We start from the raw sequence: 21,239 nt of genomic DNA, 5'->3' as shown, positions 1-21,239 counted from the left end.
GCAGTGAACAAATGCAGATTAACTAGTTGCTGACCGCCGTCCGTCAAATGACGGCCAGGCGACGCACCTATTGTGGCAGGAGGGCATCATATGACGTCCTCCCGTTTAAGCAGGGAATGCGCGCGCATCCCTGTTCCTTCCGTGGCAGCGTGTCACGGAGACACCGCTCGCCACCGAGGGGGGTGAACAGCCATTGGGCATGGCTGTTTACCACGTGATCGGCTATGATGAAGTCCTGGCCGATCACAGATGGTTACACCCCCACTGTGCACGGCGCGTGCGCGCGATTGCGAGCGCGCTGCACATGCACTTCAGTGTCGGCGTGTTCCCGGGAACACTGCTTGTCATCGACACTGGTAAACAGCCTTTGGCTGGCTGTTTACCCACGTGATCGGCTATGATCCTTTCACAGCCGATCACTAAATGTTAACAAACTGCTGTAACGAGATGTTACCGGGTTCTCCTCCTCGCACAGCGATCGCGTGTGAGGAGGAGATTGCGGTAACATCTCGTTACCGCTTACAGTGTACACCAATCACACTGATTGCCCCCCCAATAAAGAGGATCTGTCACCACCCATCATAGTACCTGTCACTTACAGTCCATCAGAGTACTCGAGTACCTGTCACAGTCCATCAGAGTACCCGATTACCTGTCACAGCCCATCAGAGTACCCGAGTACCTGTCACAGCCCATCAGAGTACCTGAGTACCTGTCACAGCCCATCAGAGTACCGTCACAGTCCATCTGAGTACCCAAGTACCTGTCACAGCCCATCAAAGTACCCGAGAACCTGTCACAGCCCATCAGAGTACCCGAGAACCTGTCACAGCCCATCAGAGTAACCGAGTACCTGTCACAGCCCATCAGAGTACCCGAGTACCTGTCCCAGTCCACCTGAGTGCCCAAATACCTGTCCCAGTTCATCTGAGTACCTGAGTACCTGTCACAGTCCATATGAGTACCTGAGTACCTATCACCACCCTTAATTCAGCTATTGTGCGCAGGTGCCATCTTGCTGACACAACAGCTGACCGTAAAAAATCAGCTGTTGTGGCATGTGCAGTTCGTCCCCGGCACTATTCGATAGCGGTCACTTCTCGATAGAACTAGGTGGGTGGGGCGATGGGCGAATCCTCCCTCCGCTCTGCTCTCCTGTGTTGTGCACGCTGGGCTGCAGCAGCATGCAGGGGGAGAGGCGACGGAGAGCGAAAGCTCCCAGCCGCTGCATACTGCCACGTCACACGTGCATAGGATTGGCCCTGACTGTGGGCCATTTGTAACCAGTCCGTGGGCCATAAATGGACCACAGGTCGGTACTTTGAGACCCCTGGTCTAGAGCTTTGCAGATTTTTAGTAGCTTAATCCTACTAGCAAAATTGCAAGAAGTAGCACCATAGTACCGAAAATGCTTGAATGCTTGCCAATGGAGTATGCAACACAAGTAGCATGCTTTGGCATCTTGTAATGATGACTTGCACATGAATGGAGCATTGTGCGATTATGCAAGACTGATGCCGTCACCTTTCCACATGTATAGATTATTCCATAAGAAGACAATTACTACTTTAGTTTATGATCAGTAGCTACACTAGAGATTTTAATAGCATAAAAGGGCTCTAGCCTGGCCATACAATAGGATTTTGTGAGAAAATTTTCATTTTCTGAACAGTCATTTTTTTTTTTTTTTACATTTTTTTTGCTTACAGGAATATACATGTACAGGGCTTTACGGCATAGCTTAATACAATCATGAAGTCATGGCCAGTGAAAAAAAGGCATATCACTTTGACAAAAAAAATAACATCAAGTGTTAACAGCAGGTGAGTTTTCATAACAGGCACGCTCTAATATTCTTTTGCGGTGGTGTGCAATTGGAAGCCCTGCACAGTCAAATGTCTCATACAGATATGTGTAGTAAACATAAAGTACATTGACATGCAATTGCTATAATACGAGTTGTAAAGAAAATAAAATTGATCATAATGCCGGCCATACTTGGATCGACATTGAGCTGGTTCAGCAGGGACCAACCGAATTTCGATCCATGTATGGGCACCGGGGTAAACGTAGTCAATCTAATGATCGACTTCTGTACACCTGCCCTGTCAGATTTTTCCTGCTCAATCAATGTATTTTGACGGCAAAAATGTTTCCCTGCTGTCAGAATACAATAGCCCAGCGGGGAGGATTTCCCCATCCACAACAAGAGTGTGGATGAGGGATTTAACTCAGTTTTCTTTGATCAAAGAGCAGCATGAGGGAAAAAATCTGACCCATCTATGGGTTACCTTACTGGCACAGAAGTCTGATGCCATAAAAAAGAAAGAAAGAGAATGAAAGGAGAGAGGATTGAGAAGGTGCGGGGGGAGGGGAAAGGTGAAGAATAGTAAAGGTAGGGGGTAGATAGGAAGGAGTATTTTTCATTTTTTAATAGTTAGTGAGGTCAAATTTTCATTTTCTACCTTGGTGAAGAGAAAAGGAGCAGGATAAAAAATTCATTCTTGAATGAACAAAATTCTAACTATGAATGTGGTCTTTTATTTAGGAAAAATTGTATATATTGTAAAGAAACCTGATTAATACTACCTGAAATACCAGCAGGTCTGGATGACATTTTTCATATGAAATTAGTTGACTCATTGATGGCAGGAAAGAACATTCTGACAAATCAGGGTAAGGGTCAGGGTAAGCGCCGCCGTGTTAGACCATGCACACTGGGTTAATTTGTGGGTTTGCAAAAATTATGTTTCTTTACTATACTATGACATGTATTTTACAGTATGTTGTTTTTCAAATATAATAAAATATCTTCTTTATTGTTAGCTGCACATTCCCCTGAAGAAGCTCATTGCGAAACATGTTGGGAAGAAGTGCGATCATTTCATCAACATTTACTCTTGGGATCCCTAAAATCCAATAGCTATGTACCCATTGTCTTCTGTACATTATTGTACTGTATATTAATGTTTACTTATTTATTTTTAACATATTTGAATAAAACTATATGAATTTTTAATATATTTTGGTATTACTCTATTATAAACTTGCACCGTTGAAAAATCCCCTGCTCCATCCTCCCCTCCCCCTTTTTTCCCTTTAGTTATACAATTTCAGATATATAAGGGGATGAGGTGCCCACTGCATTAAGGTGTCACTGGGAAGTTCGGACCAATTCGTTTCTATTCTGACAAATCGTTTTTTTTTCTACGGATGTTCGAATGAAAATCTAACCGTCTATGGACTGCTTTAGAAACCCAGTCACTATTGTCTGTCTCCACAACCCAGGTTGTTCCTTCGCTTCCTTCCTCCCACAAAACTTAAAATGAGCCCTAATACAACCCAAGCATTCCCAGCGCCGTAGCTGCTTCAATATGAGACGATCATCTATAGCCAGTCCTAACAATGCACCAGTGCCAAAGCCTCAGACATTCCTGTCTGTTCAGCCTAGAAGCCTTGCGATTTTTTTCAAGTGTTAACATTTCATATTAAAAAAGATATGTGAAACATAAAAGATAAAAATAAATGATTAAAATTGAACTGGTGATTCATCACACTAGTGATTGAAAACCAATATATTTTTTCCATGTTTCTTTCTGTTCCAATCCCGTTTGCTGAGTGATCCAGTGATCACATTATTCCATAACTGATAATCACAGCTGGTAGAATAGTCTACTATACAAAATCATAATAATTCTACATCCTTAGTATAAGAGGTACTTACATTTGTTCAGAAGCATGATAACAACCGTATAGAGAAGCTGCTGCTCTACCTGCCAGCAGGTGACTGATCTCTAAGGTGTGGTAGTTCCTGTGTATTTCACATGAAGTGGAAATTCTACACCCATGTACCAGATATTGACTTGACTAATTAAGTACATATAATTTGAACATAGCTAGGAGGTGTTCAGGGTCTCAATTTACCTGCTAACAATATTATAGGATGCCTTGTCCTGTTAACCACTTGCCACCCAGGCCAATTCTGACATTTCTTTCCTACATGTAAAAATCATTATTTTTTTTGCTAGAACATTTACATAGAACTGCCAAACATTATATATATATATTTTTTTTAGCAAAGACCTTAGAGAATATAATGGCGGTCGTTGCAACTTTTTATCTCGCACAGTATTTGAACAGTAATTTTTTTAACAATTTTATTTGGAAGAAAAAAAACAGTGTTGTGCTTAAAAAAAAAAAACTGTAAAGTTAGCCCAATTTTATTCCATAATGTGAAAGATGAAGTTACGTCGGGGAAATAGATACCTAACATGTCATGCTTCAAAATTGCACACGCTCGTGGAATGGCGCCAAACTTCGGTACCTAAAAATCCCCATAGGCGACGCTTAAAATTTTTTTAATGGTTACATGTTTTGAGTTACAGAGGAGGTCTCAGGCTAGAATTATTGCTCTCACTCTAATGTTCGCTGCGATAACTCACATGTGTGGTTTGAACACCATTTTCATATGTGGGTAGGACTTATGTATGCGTTTGCTTCTGCATATGCTTTTTATTGTTTAATTTAACTTTTTATTTTTTTTAGCTTGACACTTTTAAAAAAAAACTTTTTTTTTTAATCACTTTTATCCCTATTACAAGGAATTATTGTTACTGTATTTTACAGTGAAATATGGGGTGAATAAGACCCCCCATCATACCTCTAGGCCTGAAATAAAAAAAAATTATCTTGGTTTCCCAGGCGAGGCGGTACCATTTGTTTGAATGCAGAAGACGGGCGTGATGTCATAACATCGTACCCAGCCTGCAAATGATCATAGAGACTCCGGCGACCATCTGGTCCACTAGAAATCTCTATAATAGATATCCGGGGCTGGCGGATCCTGTCTCTGTCTCACCGATGGCAGTGGTGAGTCGGTATAAGCACCAGAGGGCGGCAGGAGGGGGGTTGTCCCCTCTCACCGCCCGTAAGAACGATCAAGTGGTGGAACAGCCGCTATGATCATTCCTATGGTGTAGGGAATCGCTGGCTGAAAAAGACGATATCTGTATAATGCCTGTAGCTGCAGGCATCCTTCAGATAAACCCGCACAAAGTCAAGGATGTCATGGCGGCCGGCGGGCGGGAAGTGGTTAATGCTTTCACATTAACAGTAAAAGTGTAGCCCAATTATCAACTTTATAAAGTAGATATTTTGTGCCTAATGACCAAATAATAGAAAATGTTTTATGGTTGGGAGGCTTGGAGGGGAGTATCAACTGCAGGGCCAGGACAAAGAGTGGGCAGTAGGGTCATGTGTCCTAGGCACAGGGGGGCTATGTGGAGAGCAGGTGCTGAGAGCAGATGAGTTCTCAGCTCTACAGCTACCTGAATAGCAGAAGTGGCGCTGCCTTACTGCTGTCATTCAGAACAGCACACAGTGCAGGCTGCGATAGCTTCTGAAGGGATTTTGCCCCCCCCCCTCCCTTCCAGCTGCGGGACTGGTTCTCCTCCCCCTATCGCCTCGGTTTCAGGTTCTGGTATAGGAAAACCCCCACTCCAAGGCGGTTTGCTGGCTATTGCTACTTGTTTTGTGGGGGCGACATGAGGATGCGGTCAGCCTCAAAGATCCAGCCCATCCACTTGCCTGCCTGGAAAAGGGAAATGTGAGTTGAGCAGGACCAAGTATGTGCTGAGGTAAGCTCAGCAGGGGTAGTTGTAATTGCTCCTGCTCCCTGTCTAGCACCGGAACACAGACAGTAGGGGAATGGGATTGGAGCAAGCTGAAATCACGAAAGGGATTAACATTGGTGTTCATGGGAGGAGGTATAATAATTTGATACCTAAAATATTTTAAGCAACAGGCAGCATGGATTTGTGAAAGACAGAAGTTGTCAAACAAACCCTTTTTATGAAGCGGTAAGTAAAACCTTGGACAGAGGGGTGGCTGTGGACATGGTATATCTGGATTTTGCAAAAGCATTTGACACAGTTCCCCACACACGGCTCATGTGTAAGGTAAAGTCTGCAGGCTTGGAAATATCAGTTTGTAAATGGATAGAAAACTGGCTAAAAGACAGAATTCAGTGAGTAGTGGTTAATGATTCTTACTCTGAATGGTTTAAGGTTATCAGTGGTATACCCCAAGGTTCAGTGTTGGGACCCTCATTTTTTAATATCTTTATAAATGATATTGGCTCTGAGATTAAAAGTAACATTTCAGTCTTTACAGATGACATCAAGCTATGCAGTGGAATAACGTCCTTACAGGATGTCTCCAATTTACAAGCTGACCTCAATGCATTGTCTAAATGGCAACTAAGTTGCAAATGAGGTTTAAAGTGGATGTGAACCCTTACATACCACTTTGACCTACAGGTAAGCCTAGACCCCCACTGAGCGCGCCGCTGTCAACGGCGATATGCTGCGAGTGGTGGCTCCCGTGCACATGCGCAGGAGTGACGTCATCGCAGCTTCGTCAAATGACAGCACCGGAGCAGCGAGACCCACCAAGAAGATGGAGGCTCTGTACACAAGGGGCAGCGGTGACTAGTGATGGACGAACTTCCGACGGGACGTTTCGCGAACGCGAAACGCGAACGGACACAAACGTTCGCGAAAACGACCGTTCGCCGCGGGCTCCATTGACTTCAATGGGAGGCGAATTTCGCAAACCTTTAGGTCGAATTTGCGGCCACGGGGTAATTATTAGGGGGTAGCACGTAGTCCCACCACCTGGACAATAGCATAATACATGTATGAGGTGAATTTGGGATCGATAACTACAAGCATTTTTTTTTTATTTGGGAAATTGTTCTGACAATTCAGGACTATGGAGCTAATGAAGGCAATGGAGGAGAGGGAAGGTCAGGGACCAGGGTAGGCAAACAAGAGGGTGCAGGAGATACAGAGCACTGACAGCAGCACCGTAATACAGAGCACTGACATCAGCACCGTGACATACAGCGCTGACAGCAGCTCCGTGACATACAGCGCTGACAGCAGCTCCGTGACATACAGCGCTGACAGCAGCTCCGTGACATACAGCGCTGACAGCAGCTCCGTGACATACAGCGCTGACAGCAGCTCCGTGACATACAGCGCTGACAGCAGCACCGTGACATACAGCGCTGACAGCAGCTCCGTGACATACAGCGCTGACAGCAGCTCCGTGACATACAGCGCTGACAGCAGCTCCGTGACATACAGCACTGACAGCAGCTCCGTGACATACAGCGCTGACAGCAGCTCCGTGACATACAGCGCTGACAGCAGCACCGTGACATACAGCGCTGACAGCAGCTCCGTGACATACAGCGCTGACAGCAGCTCCGTGACATACAGCGCTGACAGCAGCTCCGTGACATACAGCGCTGACAGCAGCTCCGTGACATACAGCGCTGACAGCAGCTCCGTGACATACAGCGCTGACAGCAGCTCCGTGACATACAGCGCTGACAGCAGCTCCGTGACATACAGCGCTGACAGCAGCTCCGTGACATACAGCGCTGACAGCAGCTCCGTGACATACAGCGCTGACAGCAGCTCCGTGACATACAGCGCTGACAGCAGCTCCGTGACATACAGCGCTGACAGCAGCTCCGTGACATACAGCGCTGACAGCAGCACCGTGACATACAGCGCTGACAGCAGCTCCGTGACATACAGCGCTGACAGCAGCTCCGTGACATACAGCGCTGACAGCAGCTCCGTGACATACAGCACTGACAGCAGCTCCGTGACATACAGCGCTGACAGCAGCTCCGTGACATACAGCGCTGACAGCAGCACCGTGACATACAGCGCTGACAGCAGCTCCGTGACATACAGCGCTGACAGCAGCTCCGTGACATACAGCGCTGACAGCAGCTCCGTGACATACAGCGCTGACAGCAGCTCCGTGACATACAGCGCTGACAGCAGCTCCGTGACATACAGCGCTGACAGCAGCTCCGTGACATACAGCGCTGACAGCAGCTCCGTGACATACAGCGCTGACAGCAGCTCCGTGACATACAGCGCTGACAGCAGCTCCGTGACATACAGCGCTGACAGCAGCTCCGTGACATACAGCGCTGACAGCAGCACCGTAAGCAGCCCCAGGAGGAAGTCAGCACAGCACAGGGATGGTGTGATCCCCTCATAATAAGAACCCCCAGGAGGAAGTCAGCACAGCACAGGGATGGTGGGAGCCCCTCATAATAAGAACACCCAGGAGGAAGTCAGCACAGCACAGGGATGGTGGGAACCCCTCATAATAAGCAGCCCCAGTAGAAATATGACACCGCTCAACCTCTTCAAAGAGGAGGGTAGGGGCATATAGTACGGTGTGCTTTTTTGGGTCAGGGAAGTGAGCCAAATGAATTAAGAAGGTCTGTGTGCTTGATTCCAAAAATTGTTTATAGACATATACATGGTCTACTGATCACATGTGTTGAATTCCTCCGAGATCCATGCCTCATTCATTTTTAGAAATGTGAGGTAGTTAACACTGTGGTGAGCTAGGCGAGTACGCTTATCGGTCACAATCCCCCCTGCTGCGCTGAACGTCCTTTCGGACAGGACACTGGATGAGGGGCAAGCCAACAGTTCGATTGCAAATTGGGCAAGCTCTGGCCAGAGGTCAAGCCTGCCCACCCAGTAGTCTAGGGGTTCATCACTCCTCAGAGCGTCCACATCGGCCGTTAACCCAATGTAGTCGGACACCTGACGGTCTAGGCGTTCCCTGATGCTGGATCCGGATGACACCTGTCGATGGGTCGGCTGAAAGAATGACCTCATATCCGAAGTCACCAACACATCTTCAAACCGGCCTCTTCTTGCAGGCGCTGTTGGATTGGTACCCGCAAATCCTTCTCTGGGAGTGGGAATTGCTCCTCTGCCAGCGCACGCAAAAGCAGAATGCAGCATTTCTCGAAGCAAGGCCTGGAAGTGCTGCATTCTGACAGCCCTCTGCGACGGCGGTAACATTTCCGCCATTTTGTGTTTGTACCGGGGGTCTAAGTACGTTGCCACCCAGTACTGGTCCTTGACCCTCATGCTTTTTATACGGGGGTCCCTATTAAAACACTGGAGCATGAAGGCCCCCATTTGCACTAAAGTGGAAGCGGTGTGGTGGCCTGGCTCCTGCTCATCATCCAGGATAATGTCGTCCTCTTCATTCTCCTCTCCCCATCCTCGCACAACAGGGATCCCAGAAAGGTTTAAAGCATGCTCTTCTTGCTCCTGCTCATCCGCCCCGGCACCATCCTCCTCTGACTCCTCATCAGACTCCTGTTGTTGACTTGTCTCAGATAGAGTAGCCCCCCCTGGGAATTCATCCAGCATTGCGACTTCCTCATCTTCCCGCTCCTGCTCCTCCACAGCCTGATCAATGACACGACGCAATGCACGCTCCAGAAAGAAGGCATAAGGTACCATGTCACTGATGGCGCCATGGCTGCGACTGACCAGTTTGGTGATCTCCTCAAATGGCCGCAGAAGTCTGCATGTGTCGCGCATGAGCAGCCACTGGCGCGGTGAAAAAAAACCCAGCTCCCCAGAACCGTTTCTTTCGCAGAGTTCATACAGGTAGACGTTAACTGCACGTTTCTGCTGGAGCAGCCTATCAAGCATATAGAAGGTTGAGTTCCATCGCGTCGGGCAATCGCAAATAAGACGTCTGACCGGCAGATGGTGTCGCCGCTGAATGTCAGCAAGGCGAGCCATGGCCGTGTAAGATCTTCTGAAATGGGCCGAGATTTTCCTTGCCTGCCGCAAGATGTCCTGGACCCCAGGGTATTTGACAAGGAATCGCTGCACGACCAAGTTTAAGACGTGTGCCATGCACGGCACGTGCGTGATTTTGCCCTGTTTCAATGCGCTAAGCAGATTGGCACCGTTGTCACACACCACTTTACCAACTGTCAAATTGAGCGGTGTTAGCCACTCATCTGCCTGTGAACGCAAAGCTGAAAGGAGTGCCGGGCCAGTGTGGCTCTTTGCTTCCAGGCACAACAGACGCAGCACGGCATGGCAACGTCTCACCTGGCATGTGGAATAGGTTCTGGGGAGCTTGGGCGGTGCAGTGGAAGAGACGCTAGCAGCGGAAAAGGAGGAGGCAGCTGAGGAGGAGAGGGAGGAGGATGGAGTAGGAGGAGGAGAAGAAGAGTCAGGCCTGCATGCAATCCGTGGCGGTAAAACCAAATCTACACGGGTGCCACGGGTTACATGCTTGACGGCCGTCAGAAGGTTCACCCAGTGGGCAGTAAAACTGATATACCTTCCCTGCCCGTGTTTGCTAGACCACGTGTCTGTGGTCAGATGTATCTTGGCACCGACACTGTGTGCCAGAGATACATTCACTTGCCGCTGAACATGGCCATATAGCTCTGGGATGCCCTTCTCTGAGAAATACTTCCTTCCTGGGACCTTCCATTGTGGTGTTCCAATGGCCACAAATTTGCGAAAGGCCTCCGAGTCCACCAGTTTATATGGCAGTAGTTGGCGGGCTATGAGTTCTGACAAGCCAGCCGCCAACCGTTGGGCAAGAGGGTTATCCGGCGTCATCATTTTTTTACGCTCAAACATTAGGCCCACGGAAGCCTGCCTTTTTGCAGAAAAATGTGAGCTTGGCGTGATGGAAGGTGGAGTGGAGGACAATTGTGAGGAGAGAGGAGAAGGAGAAGTAGAAGACGAGGCTGGACGGTGAGAGCCTGCAGTGTGGCTTTGTGTGTTCCGTTGCTCCCACTGGGCTCGGTGATGGCTGCTCATGTGCCTTCTTAAGGCGGTCGTCCCTAGGTGAGTATTGGGCTTACCGCGACTAACGCGTTGACTGCAAAGATTGCAGATGGCAACGCTATTGTCAGCAGCGGACACGTTAAAAAAAGCCCACACTGCGGAGCCATGTGCCGGTGTCCTGGGAGCGCCAGATGTGACCGTACATGGTCGATGACTCGCTCCTGATACATTTGCAGTCTGCTTTGTCCCTGCTGTGCAATGTAAGTCATTGCTGCTTCTCCTCCCTATCTGCTGGTCCATATCTCCCTCTGAACTCCCCTCCTCTTCCTCTCTTGTGGGCACCCACGTGACATCACTAGACACGTCATCATCAACGTCACCTTCCCCACCGCTATAAGTAGAGTAGGCAGCAACACCGGGGACCAACCTCCTCCTTGGGCTGATCTGGGTACTGGCGTCAGACTGCTGAGTAGCGCTTGTTGCTACCTCCTCTTCCTGATCCAATACCAAGAGTGGCTGCGCATCAGAAATGTCCTCTTGATATGGATCGGAAAATAATTCCAGTGACTCAAGCGGAAGGTATGTGGTGGTGGTGGTGGTGGTCGTGTTGTTGGTGGTAGTGTCTTTGGGGGTGCACATAGCAGAGAGTGAAGAAGAGGGTGCAGATCGAGAGGATGAGGAGGGTGCAGAAGAGTAAGGCTGAGCGAGCCACTCAACCAAGTCTGGTGCATCCTTTAAAGTAATTGAACGCACCTTCTGCAACTTCCCACTTTGGCTCAAGCCTGTTGCTCCTGCCCTACCCCTACCACCCCTGCGGAAGGGCCTGCCTCTTCCTCTGCATGTCATTTTTTAAATGACCCTGTGACAAAACTCTTAGTCCCTATACCGCTGAAGGACTGCTGCAGTATAGGTGAGCGGTCAGCAGTGGTGCACGTCAACCCTATCTATTGTGGACCTATAGCGGTCCTTACAGAACAGCAGACTGTACCGCACTCAAGCCTATGTACCGTAGCACCCTATACCAAGTTACCAGTCCTTATAAGAACTTTTGTGGACCAAGCAGGTTGTGTATTAGTGTTTAGCAGACTGTACGTCAGTCCCTATACCGCTGAAGGACTGCTGCAGTATAGGGCAGCGGTCAGCAGTGGTGCACGTCAACCCTATCTATTGTGGACCGATAGCGGTCCTTACAGAACAGCAGACTGTACCGCACTCAAGCCTATGTACCGTAGCACCCTATACCAAGTTACCAGTCCTTATAAGAACTTTTGTGGACCAAGCAGGTTGTGTGTTAGTGTTTAGCAGACTGTGCGTCAGTCCCTATACCGCTGAAGGACTGCTGCAGTATAGGGCAGCGGTCAGCAGTAGTGCACGGCAACCCTATGTATTGTGGACCGATAGCGGTCCTTACAGAACAGCAGACTGTAACGCACTCAGGCCTATGTACCGTAGCACCCTATACCAAGTTACCAGTCCTTATAAGAACTTTTGTGGACCAAGCAGGTTGTGTGTTAGTGATTAGCAGACTGTACGTCAGTCCCTATACCAATGAAGGACTGCTGCAGTATAGGGCAGCGGTCAGCAGTAGTGCACGGCAACCCTATGTATTGTGGACCGATAGCGGTCCTTACAGAACAGCAGACTGTAACGCACTCAGGCCTATGTACCGTAGCACCCTATACCAAGTTACCAGTCCTTATAAAAACTTTTGTGGACCAAGCAGGTTGTGTGTTAGTGTTTAGCAGACTGTGCGTCAGTCCCTATACCGCTGAAGGACTGCTGCAGTATAGGGCAGCGGTCAGCAGTGGTGCACGTCAACCCTATCTATTGTGGACCGATAGCGGTCCTTACAGAACAGCAGACTGTACCGCACTCAAGCCTATGTACCGTAGCACCCTATACCAAGTTACCAGTCCTTATAAGAACTTTTGTGGACCAAGCAGGTTGTGTATTAGTGTTTAGCAGACTGTACGTCAGTCCCTATACCGCTGAAGGACTGCTGCAGTATAGGGCAGCGGTCAGCAGTGGTGCACGTCAACCCTATCTATTGTGGACCGATAGCGGTCCTTACAGAACAGCAGACTGTACCGCACTCAAGCCTATGTACCGTAGCACCCTATACCAAGTTACCAGTCCTTATAAGAACTTTTGTGGAACAAGCAGGTTGTGTGTTAGTGATTAGCAGACTGTACGTCAGTCCCTATACCAATGAAGGACTGCTGCAGTATAGGGCAGCGGTCAGCAGTAGTGCACGGCAACCCTATGTATTGTGGACCGATAGCGGTCCTTACAGAACAGCAGACTGTACTGCACTCAGGCCTATGTACCGTAGCACCCTATACCAAGTTACCAGTCCTTATAAGAACTTTTGTGGACCAAGCAGGTTGTGTGTTAGTGTTTAGCAGACTGTGCGTCAGTCCCTATACCGCTGAAGGACTGCTGCAGTATAGGGCAGCGGTCAGCAGTAGTGCACGGCAACCCTATGTATTGTGGACCGATAGCGGTCCTTACAGAACAGCAGACTGTAACGCACTCAGGCCTATGTACCGTAGCACCCTATACCAAGTTACCAGTCCTTATAAGAACTTTTGTGGACCAAGCAGGTTGTGTGTTAGTGATTAGCAGACTGTACGTCAGTCCCTATACCAATGAAGGACTGCTGCAGTATAGGGCAGCGGTCAGCAGTAGTGCACGGCAACCCTATGTATTGTGGACCGATAGCGGTCCTTACAGAACAGCAGACTGTAACGCACTCAGGCCTATGTACCGTAGCACCCTATACCAAGTTACCAGTCCTTATAAAAACTTTTGTGGACCAAGCAGGTTGTGTGTTAGTGTTTAGCAGACTGTGCGTCAGTCCCTATACCGCTGAAGGACTGCTGCAGTATAGGGCAGCGGTCAGCAGTGGTGCACGTCAACCCTATCTATTGTGGACCGATAGCGGTCCTTACAGAACAGCAGACTGTACCGCACTCAAGCCTATGTACCGTAGCACCCTATACCAAGTTACCAGTCCTTATAAGAACTTTTGTGGACCAAGCAGGTTGTGTATTAGTGTTTAGCAGACTGTACGTCAGTCCCTATACCGCTGAAGGACTGCTGCAGTATAGGGCAGCGGTCAGCAGTGGTGCACGTCAACCCTATCTATTGTGGACCGATAGCGGTCCTTACAGAACAGCAGACTGTACCGCACTCAAGCCTATGTACCGTAGCACCCTATACCAAGTTACCAGTCCTTATAAGAACTTTTGTGGAACAAGCAGGTTGTGTGTTAGTGATTAGCAGACTGTACGTCAGTCCCTATACCAATGAAGGACTGCTGCAGTATAGGGCAGCGGTCAGCAGTAGTGCACGGCAACCCTATGTATTGTGGACCGATAGCGGTCCTTACAGAACAGCAGACTGTAACGCACTCAGGCCTATGTACCGTAGCACCCTATACCAAGTTACCAGTCCTTATAAGAACTTTTGTGGACCAAGCAGGTTGTGTGTTAGTGATTAGCAGACTGTACGTCAGTCCCTATACCAATGAAGGACTGCTGCAGTATAGGGCAGCGGTCAGCAGTAGTGCACGGCAACCCTATGTATTGTGGACCGATAGCGGTCCTTACAGAACAGCAGACTGTACTGCACTCAGGCCTATGTACCGTAGCACCCTATACCAAGTTACCAGTCCTTATAAAAACTTTTGTGGACCAAGCAGGTTGTGTGTTAGTGTTTAGCAGACTGTGCGTCAGTCCCTATACCGCTGAAGGACTGCTGCAGTATAGGGCAGCGGTCAGCAGTAGTGCACGGCAACCCTATGTATTGTGGACCGATAGCGGTCCTTACAGAACAGCAGACTGTAACGCACTCAGGCCTATGTACCGTAGCACCCTATACCAAGTTACCAGTCCTTATAAGAACTTTTGTGGACCAAGCAGGTTGTGTGTTAGTGATTAGCAGACTGTACGTCAGTCCCTATACCAATGAAGGACTGCTGCAGTATAGGGCAGCGGTCAGCAGTAGTGCACGGCAACCCTATGTATTGTGGACCGATAGCGGTCCTTACAGAACAGCAGACTGTACCGCACCCAAGCCTATGTACCGTAGCACCCTAGACAGACCAAGTTACCAGTCCTGATAAAGAGCTTTGTGGAACAAGTGAGTTGTGAATGATTAGCAGACTGCAGCAGAAGGGCAGCAGTCAAGTATAATATTCTTTCTATATTTGGAAGAAAGAATATTATACGTGTACAAGCCTATTACCGTACCACTGATACCAGTCCTGAAAAGAACCTTTGTGGAACTAATAGTAACAGCAAGTCTTTAAAATTATCCTCACTGCCTGACACACTGCTTCCTGCCTGTCCCTATACAAATTGGCAAAAAAGAGTAGGCTGGAACGATTAGCTGGAACAGCTCTTTTGTGGACCTGATAGTAACAGCTAATGATGATGATGATGATGATGATGAAGAAAGACTAATCTGGCTGAGCTGTCCCTAAAATAGCAGCATACAGCGCTCTGTCCCTTTATCTAAACTGACAAAAGAAACTCAGGCTGCTGACCTAACACCTATACCAGTCCTGAAAAGAACTTTTGTGTACCAAATAGCTAGCGTTTTCTCTGTCCCTACTCCACACAGGATCCTTTCCCTACAGTGACAGAAGAAAGAATGTAAAATGGCCACCGGATCGGGTGTATTTATAGGTTAGGGGGAATGTCCAAGTGTCCATGAGCTGTCATGTCTCAATTGGTTGTCCTGTAACACATGATAAACGTGTCACGAAAGGTTAAAGTTCTTGTATACATTAAACACGTAAGTCCGCCGGGGCGAACGACGGAAAAAGGCGTTCGAACCCGCGGACGGCGAAAGTCGGAAATTCGCCGCGAAACGACCGCCGGGCGAACCGTTCGGCCATCACTAGCGGTGACATCGCTGGCTCCTGTGTCAGGTAAGTGACACATGATGGACTACTATGCAATGCATAGTAGTCCATTATGCTTTACCTTTGCAGGGAATCAAAGAGGAAGTAAACCCATCAGGGTTTACTTCCTCTTTAATGTTGATAAATGTAAAGTTATGCACTTGGGGACTAAGAATAATATGCATGCATCATACATACTAGGGGGAGTACAACTGGGGGAATTAATGGTGGAGAAGGATCTGGGGGTTTGGTAGATCACAAGCTCAATAATAGCATGCAATGCCAAGCTGCAGTTTCCAAAGCGAGCAAAGTCCTTTCTTGTATTGAGAGGTATGGACTCCAGAGAGATATTATTTTGCCCCTGTACAAATCATTAGTAAGACCTCATCTGGAATATGCAGTTCAGTTTTGGGCACCAGTTCTCAAAAAGGATATCGGGTAACTGGAGAAAGTGCAGAGAAGGGCAACCAAACTGATAAGAGGCATGCAGGAGCTCAGCTATGAGGCAAGATTAGAGGAACTGAATCTATTCCCGCTTGAGAAGAGGAAATTTGGAGGGGATATGATCAACATGTTCAAATACATAAGTGGTCCATATAGTGAACTTGGTGCTGAGTTATTCACGTTACGGTCATCACAAAGGACATGGGGGCACTCTTTACGTCTAGAGGAAAAAAGATTTCATCTCTAAATACGGAAAGGTTTCTTCACAGTAAGAGCTGTGAAAATGTGGAATAGACTCCCTCCAGAGGTGGTTCTGGCCAGCTCAGTAAATTGCTTTAAAAAAGTCCTGGATTATTTCCCAAATGTACATAATATACTAACATTTATAGGTACAGTTGATCCAGGGAAAATCTGATTGACTCTTGGGGGATCAGGAAGGAATATTTTCCCCTGCTGTAGAAAATTGGAGCATGCTTTGCTGTGCTTTTTCACCTTCCTCTGGATCAACTGTGGATAAAGGATTGTGTATATGTGATTGTATTTTTATTTTTTGGTTGAACTAGATAGACTTGTGTCTTTTTTCAACCTGACTAACTATGTACCTTTGCATTCATGCGACCACTCATATCTGTGTTAGGGTTATTATGGTGTCTGACACCAATGGTGGGAGTTACACCTCAACATTCCTCTGGTACAGGTCTTGGAGTGGTATCAGAAATTCAGAATTCCTGAAATCTGGAGAGAATCCCTTCCTGCAGCACAAGAAAACTCATTCCTAGGCGCAGGGGGATGTCTATTCTTACTGCCAAAAGAGAACAGAAGAGGTTCTGGACAATCCAACGGGTGCCCCTGAAGACCCATGATCTTTTACACCATCTCTTTTAGCACGGACTATCACTAATAGGGGTAGATCTTCATGACATCCCTCTGTATTTGCCATCTGCTTTCCTCTTATTTGGCAGGAACTGGTCTCGTAATTTGGTGCATGCAGAACAACATTAGTTATGAACTTTTTCTGTAGGCTTTTTGACAGTACTTACATTTTTCCCCTTATTTTATTCCCACTTTTCTTATTTGAACAGCTCAATTAGATCAAAATGTAAAGTTGGTGGCTGAGCTGTTCAAGCAAATGTATTCCTAATGCAACCACTCATCTAGTTGGGATGTGTATATGCATTTTTCTACTGCACATATGATTATGCTACACCGCAGTAAGCGCACATTCCAGTTGACCCTGATTCTTGTGTGTTTTACCTCCTACTCATCTCTGTGCTGCCCCTGGCAAATATATATTTTTATCATTATTAATATTATTTTTACATGGTTTCATTCTATGTCTATTTGCTTATCTCAGACATGTGTAGAAGGAAGCTGACATAATTGAAAAAGGTCAGACACACCTGGCTTAGCAATGTTATCTTTTGTATTGGAGACCCACCTAAATTTGTATCTGGTACTGACTTTTTAACTTCTGAGTAATGTCACCTTGTTGGGATACACCATAGACATGTGCACGGCCAAAATTTTTTTTAGTTTTAATTTTATTCGTTCTTTGTTTCTTTTGAAAATTCCAAAAATTTGTAAATTCGTAAATGTGAAAATTCGTAAATGCGAAAATTTGTAAATGCGAAAATTCATAAATGCAAAAATTAGAAAATTCGTAATTTTGAAAATTCGTAAATTCGGAATTCGTGAATTCAATATTTTGCAATTCAGAAATTCAAAAAATTCGTAAATTCATAATTCGTAAATTCGAAAATTCAAATTCTGAAATTCAAAAATTCGAATATAAGAAAGGAAAATCTGAAAATTAGAAAGAACGAAAATCCAAAAATCCAAAAATATATTAAATGATAGGTATTGGAATTTCCTTTCAAATGTAGCTGTAAGTGAATGTAATGAATACAAATTTATCTTAAGTTACGAATTATCCAAAATAAAGAATGCTGCATCTAAACAAATGGAATGAAACTAAATAATAATAAATAATACGTTTTTATTATTAATATTATTATTAATTTGTTACGTTCCATTTGTTTAGATACGGCATTCATTATTACCGATAATTCGTAACTTCGGATAAATTTGTATTTGTTGCGTTTACTTATAGCCAAGTTTGAAAGGAAATTCCAATACTTATACTTTAATAGTTAGTAATAGTTAAGTTATTATTAGGGATGAGCCGAACACCCCCCGGTTCGGTTCGCACCAGAACTTGCGAACGACCCCCGCGTTCGGTACGAACGTTAGAACCCCATTGAAGTCTATGGGACTCGAACGTTCGAATTGGAAAGTGCTAATTTTAACGGCTAATATGCAAGATAGTGTCCTAAAAAGGGTTTGGCGACCTGCCTCCTGCCTCAGGGGACATGGGTCACTGCAAAAAAAAGTTTTAAAAACTACCGTTTTGGCGGGAGCACTGATTTTAATGACGATTAAAGTGAAAAAAAAAAAGTGAAATATTCCTTTAAATATGGTGCCTGGTGGGTGTCTGTAGTATGTTAAGTTGAATCTGTTTGTAATTTTCAACTGGTACATTTTTAAAGTGTGGCTCCAGTCAAAAAAATATTTTTAAGCTTTTTGGAAAACATAGGGAAGGGTTATCACCCCTGTATAATTTGTTTTGTCGTCTATCTTTTTTCATCTCACTTGCTGTTGTCTCCTTCCGTTTGCAAGTAGGAGATGTTTGTAAATTGGATGTTTGAAAGTAGGGGCCTGCCCTATATGCTCAGCAGAAATGGCAGAACAAGGTGTTGGTTTTGCAACAACATTGTAAGCCCTCAAAGTGACTCTTGGTGGGTGCTGGAGCGCCCTGCTGTGAACGATTATATCAAGAATTGTAATTACATGCCATTGTTGAACAGTGGTAGAAAAATTGACCTTTGGTGGTTGTGGTGCTGGTGCCACAACACTATAAGTCCTCACAGTTACTCTGGGTGGGCACAGGAAGGGGCCCTCCTGTGAAATATTATATCAAGAATTGTAATTACATGTCCCTGTTAAACAGGGGCAGAAAAATTGGGCCTTAGGCACTGGTGCCATCACACTGCAACCTCTGCCATACACTCTAGTTTTATTGCAGGAATTAGCCCTGCTGCAAAGCATTGCATCAAAAATTGTACTTAAAGTGGTTTGGTACCTAAAAAGAAAGTTCATGTTATTAAAATCAACACACAGCATACTTACCTAAACGAACCCTGAAAAAAAAAATATTATTTACTTACCTTTTATTTCTGATGACTTCAGCTGACTTCCTGGTTCTCCTCCCGTGGGAGTAGGCGTGGCTATCGTCCTCGCAATGGTCCCTGGGAAATTACCCAAGAATCCATAGGGGACAATGAAATTCCGAAATCTCGCGAGATTTCGTTAGCACGCCGGTCACGTGACGAGGGCGTGTACGAATTTCCCATTTTTAAAGTGGGCAGACAGCTGTATCTGCCATTACACACGAGGAAGCAAATAAACAACAAAGCAAACAGCACCAGCGCATTTTTTCTTCAGCCAGCTTCTCACAAAAGGTAAGTCATGTTTATTCCATGGTATAATTAGCCTCATTAGCCTCATTAGCCTCATTCTGTTGCTAATTATACCTATATTGTATTGTGGATTTAGTTGCTGTATTTCTACTGTTAGCAATCCTGTTGTAATATACCAAATTGTTTTTGTCTGTAAATTGAATGGTTTTTGTATTAATTTTTTTTTTTTTTGTTACAATCTTTAGACCGATCAAATAGTTTGAAAAAACTTTGTAATTTACATTTTTTTTTTTTTTTTACTATTTTCATTTTTTTTTTTTCCTCTTTTCATTTTTCTTTTTTATTTTTTAATTTATTTTCCAATGTAAATTTTTTATTTTTCTACGGTACCTTTTTTTAAAAAATGTTGTACTGAATTTAAATGTATTTTAAATTTTAAATGTATTAGCAAAATAAAAAACTTTATTTTTTATTTTTTTTTTATATTTTATTAAATTTAGATCGGCTTGTACTCTGCTACCGGACGGACAATTTACAAATTGATATATATATATAGATATCCAGCTATATATTTACAGGTATTTTTATCCAAAATATATATTTCTATGTAATTCTTTATCTGTTCATTATTCTTTGAATATTTTGAAATGTGGTGTGTGTGGTGTGTGTGTGTATGTATGTATGTATGTATGTATGTATGTATGTATGTATGTATGTATATATTATATATATATATATATATATATAGTATATATATGTATATATATATACACATATCTCTCATTTTCTGATTTCATATGTTTAACCTCAATTTTTAATTACCTTTTACAGTGACCGAAGACTGTGTATATAGCAAAGAATTCCTCACCTTTTTAATCTCTGCTTTAATTCAGGTAAGAAAAATTTTTTTTTTGGTATACATGTGTTTAAATTTTTTTTTTTTTGATCTTACTATTTTTTTTAATCTGCATACATGTTTGAAAATACTGTTCTTATATGTATATAATTTTTTTTTTTTCTTTTATTAAACCGACAATCTAATATATTTTTTTTTGATTCCATAGATTGCACTGACAATTGGATTTGAATTTTTCAAAGCCATGCCTGAATAAATGATGTTTAGATTTCGTGATTTCTTAGTTATTTAGAAATTTGAACTTATCTGTCATCTCTCTCTCTCTCTCTCTCTCTCTCTCTTCTCTCTCTCTCTCATCCATTATATTAATTTGATAATTTTTCTTACCTCTCAGAACGACTGAAGAGTGTGTATTGATACCAGTACTGTATATTTTTCATCTGTAACCCTTCGTCGAATTCAGGTAAGTTATTAAACCAATATTGGTGTTTCTTATTTTATAATTAATGTCCATGTTTACCTTGTCAGTCATGCTTTTTCCGTGTTATTTTTATTTATACTATAAATCTAAAATTATTTCTATTTATTTTTTATTCCATAGATTTCAATGACAAGTGGATTTGAATATTTCAAAAGCCATGCCAGAAACTAAAGATAATTCCCATTTTTTGATTTATTTGTAATATTGTAGTAATGTATATTCACAGTCTCTCTCTCTCTCTCTCTCTCTCTCCCTCTCTCTCTCTCTCTCTCTCTCTCTCTCTCTCTCTCCCCCTCTCTCTCTCTCTCTCTCCCCCCCCCTCTCTCTCTCTCTCTCTCCCCCCCTCTCTCTCTCCTCTCTCTCTCTCCCCCCTCTCTCTCTCCCCCCCCCTCTCTCTCTCTCTCTCTCCCCCCCC

At 44.8% G+C, this 21,239-nt stretch overlaps 1 protein-coding gene and 1 long non-coding RNA gene across 5 annotated transcripts in view; one reads left to right on the top strand and one right to left on the bottom strand.

Moving 5' to 3' along the window:
• Positions 1-3,859, bottom strand: part of LOC143973605 (histo-blood group ABO system transferase-like) — a 299,587-nt gene extending 295,728 nt beyond the window's left edge. For all 4 annotated transcript variants that reach the window (XM_077474454.1, XM_077474455.1, XM_077474457.1 and 1 more), the window contains exon 1: positions 3,725-3,859. In XM_077474454.1, the coding sequence (XP_077330580.1) occupies positions 3,725-3,740 (16 nt within the window). In that variant the 5' untranslated portion in view covers positions 3,741-3,859. The remainder of the gene's footprint in view (positions 1-3,724) is intronic.
• A 16,081-nt stretch (positions 3,860-19,940) lies between these two features.
• LOC143973603 (uncharacterized) lies at positions 19,941-20,806 on the top strand. The gene is made up of 3 exons (XR_013272088.1): positions 19,941-20,065; positions 20,319-20,380; positions 20,738-20,806. It is a non-coding gene; the product is annotated as an uncharacterized LOC143973603 (long non-coding RNA).
• Positions 20,807-21,239: the final 433 nt, after the last annotated feature.

This window comes from Lithobates pipiens, unplaced genomic scaffold (genome assembly GCF_037356315.1).
Source record: "Lithobates pipiens isolate NorthernLeopardFrog02 unplaced genomic scaffold, aLitPip1_a1.2 Scaffold_85, whole genome shotgun sequence".
Classification (NCBI taxonomy): Eukaryota; Metazoa; Chordata; class Amphibia; order Anura; family Ranidae; genus Lithobates; species Lithobates pipiens.
This window is presented reverse-complemented; position numbering and strand designations above follow the sequence as displayed.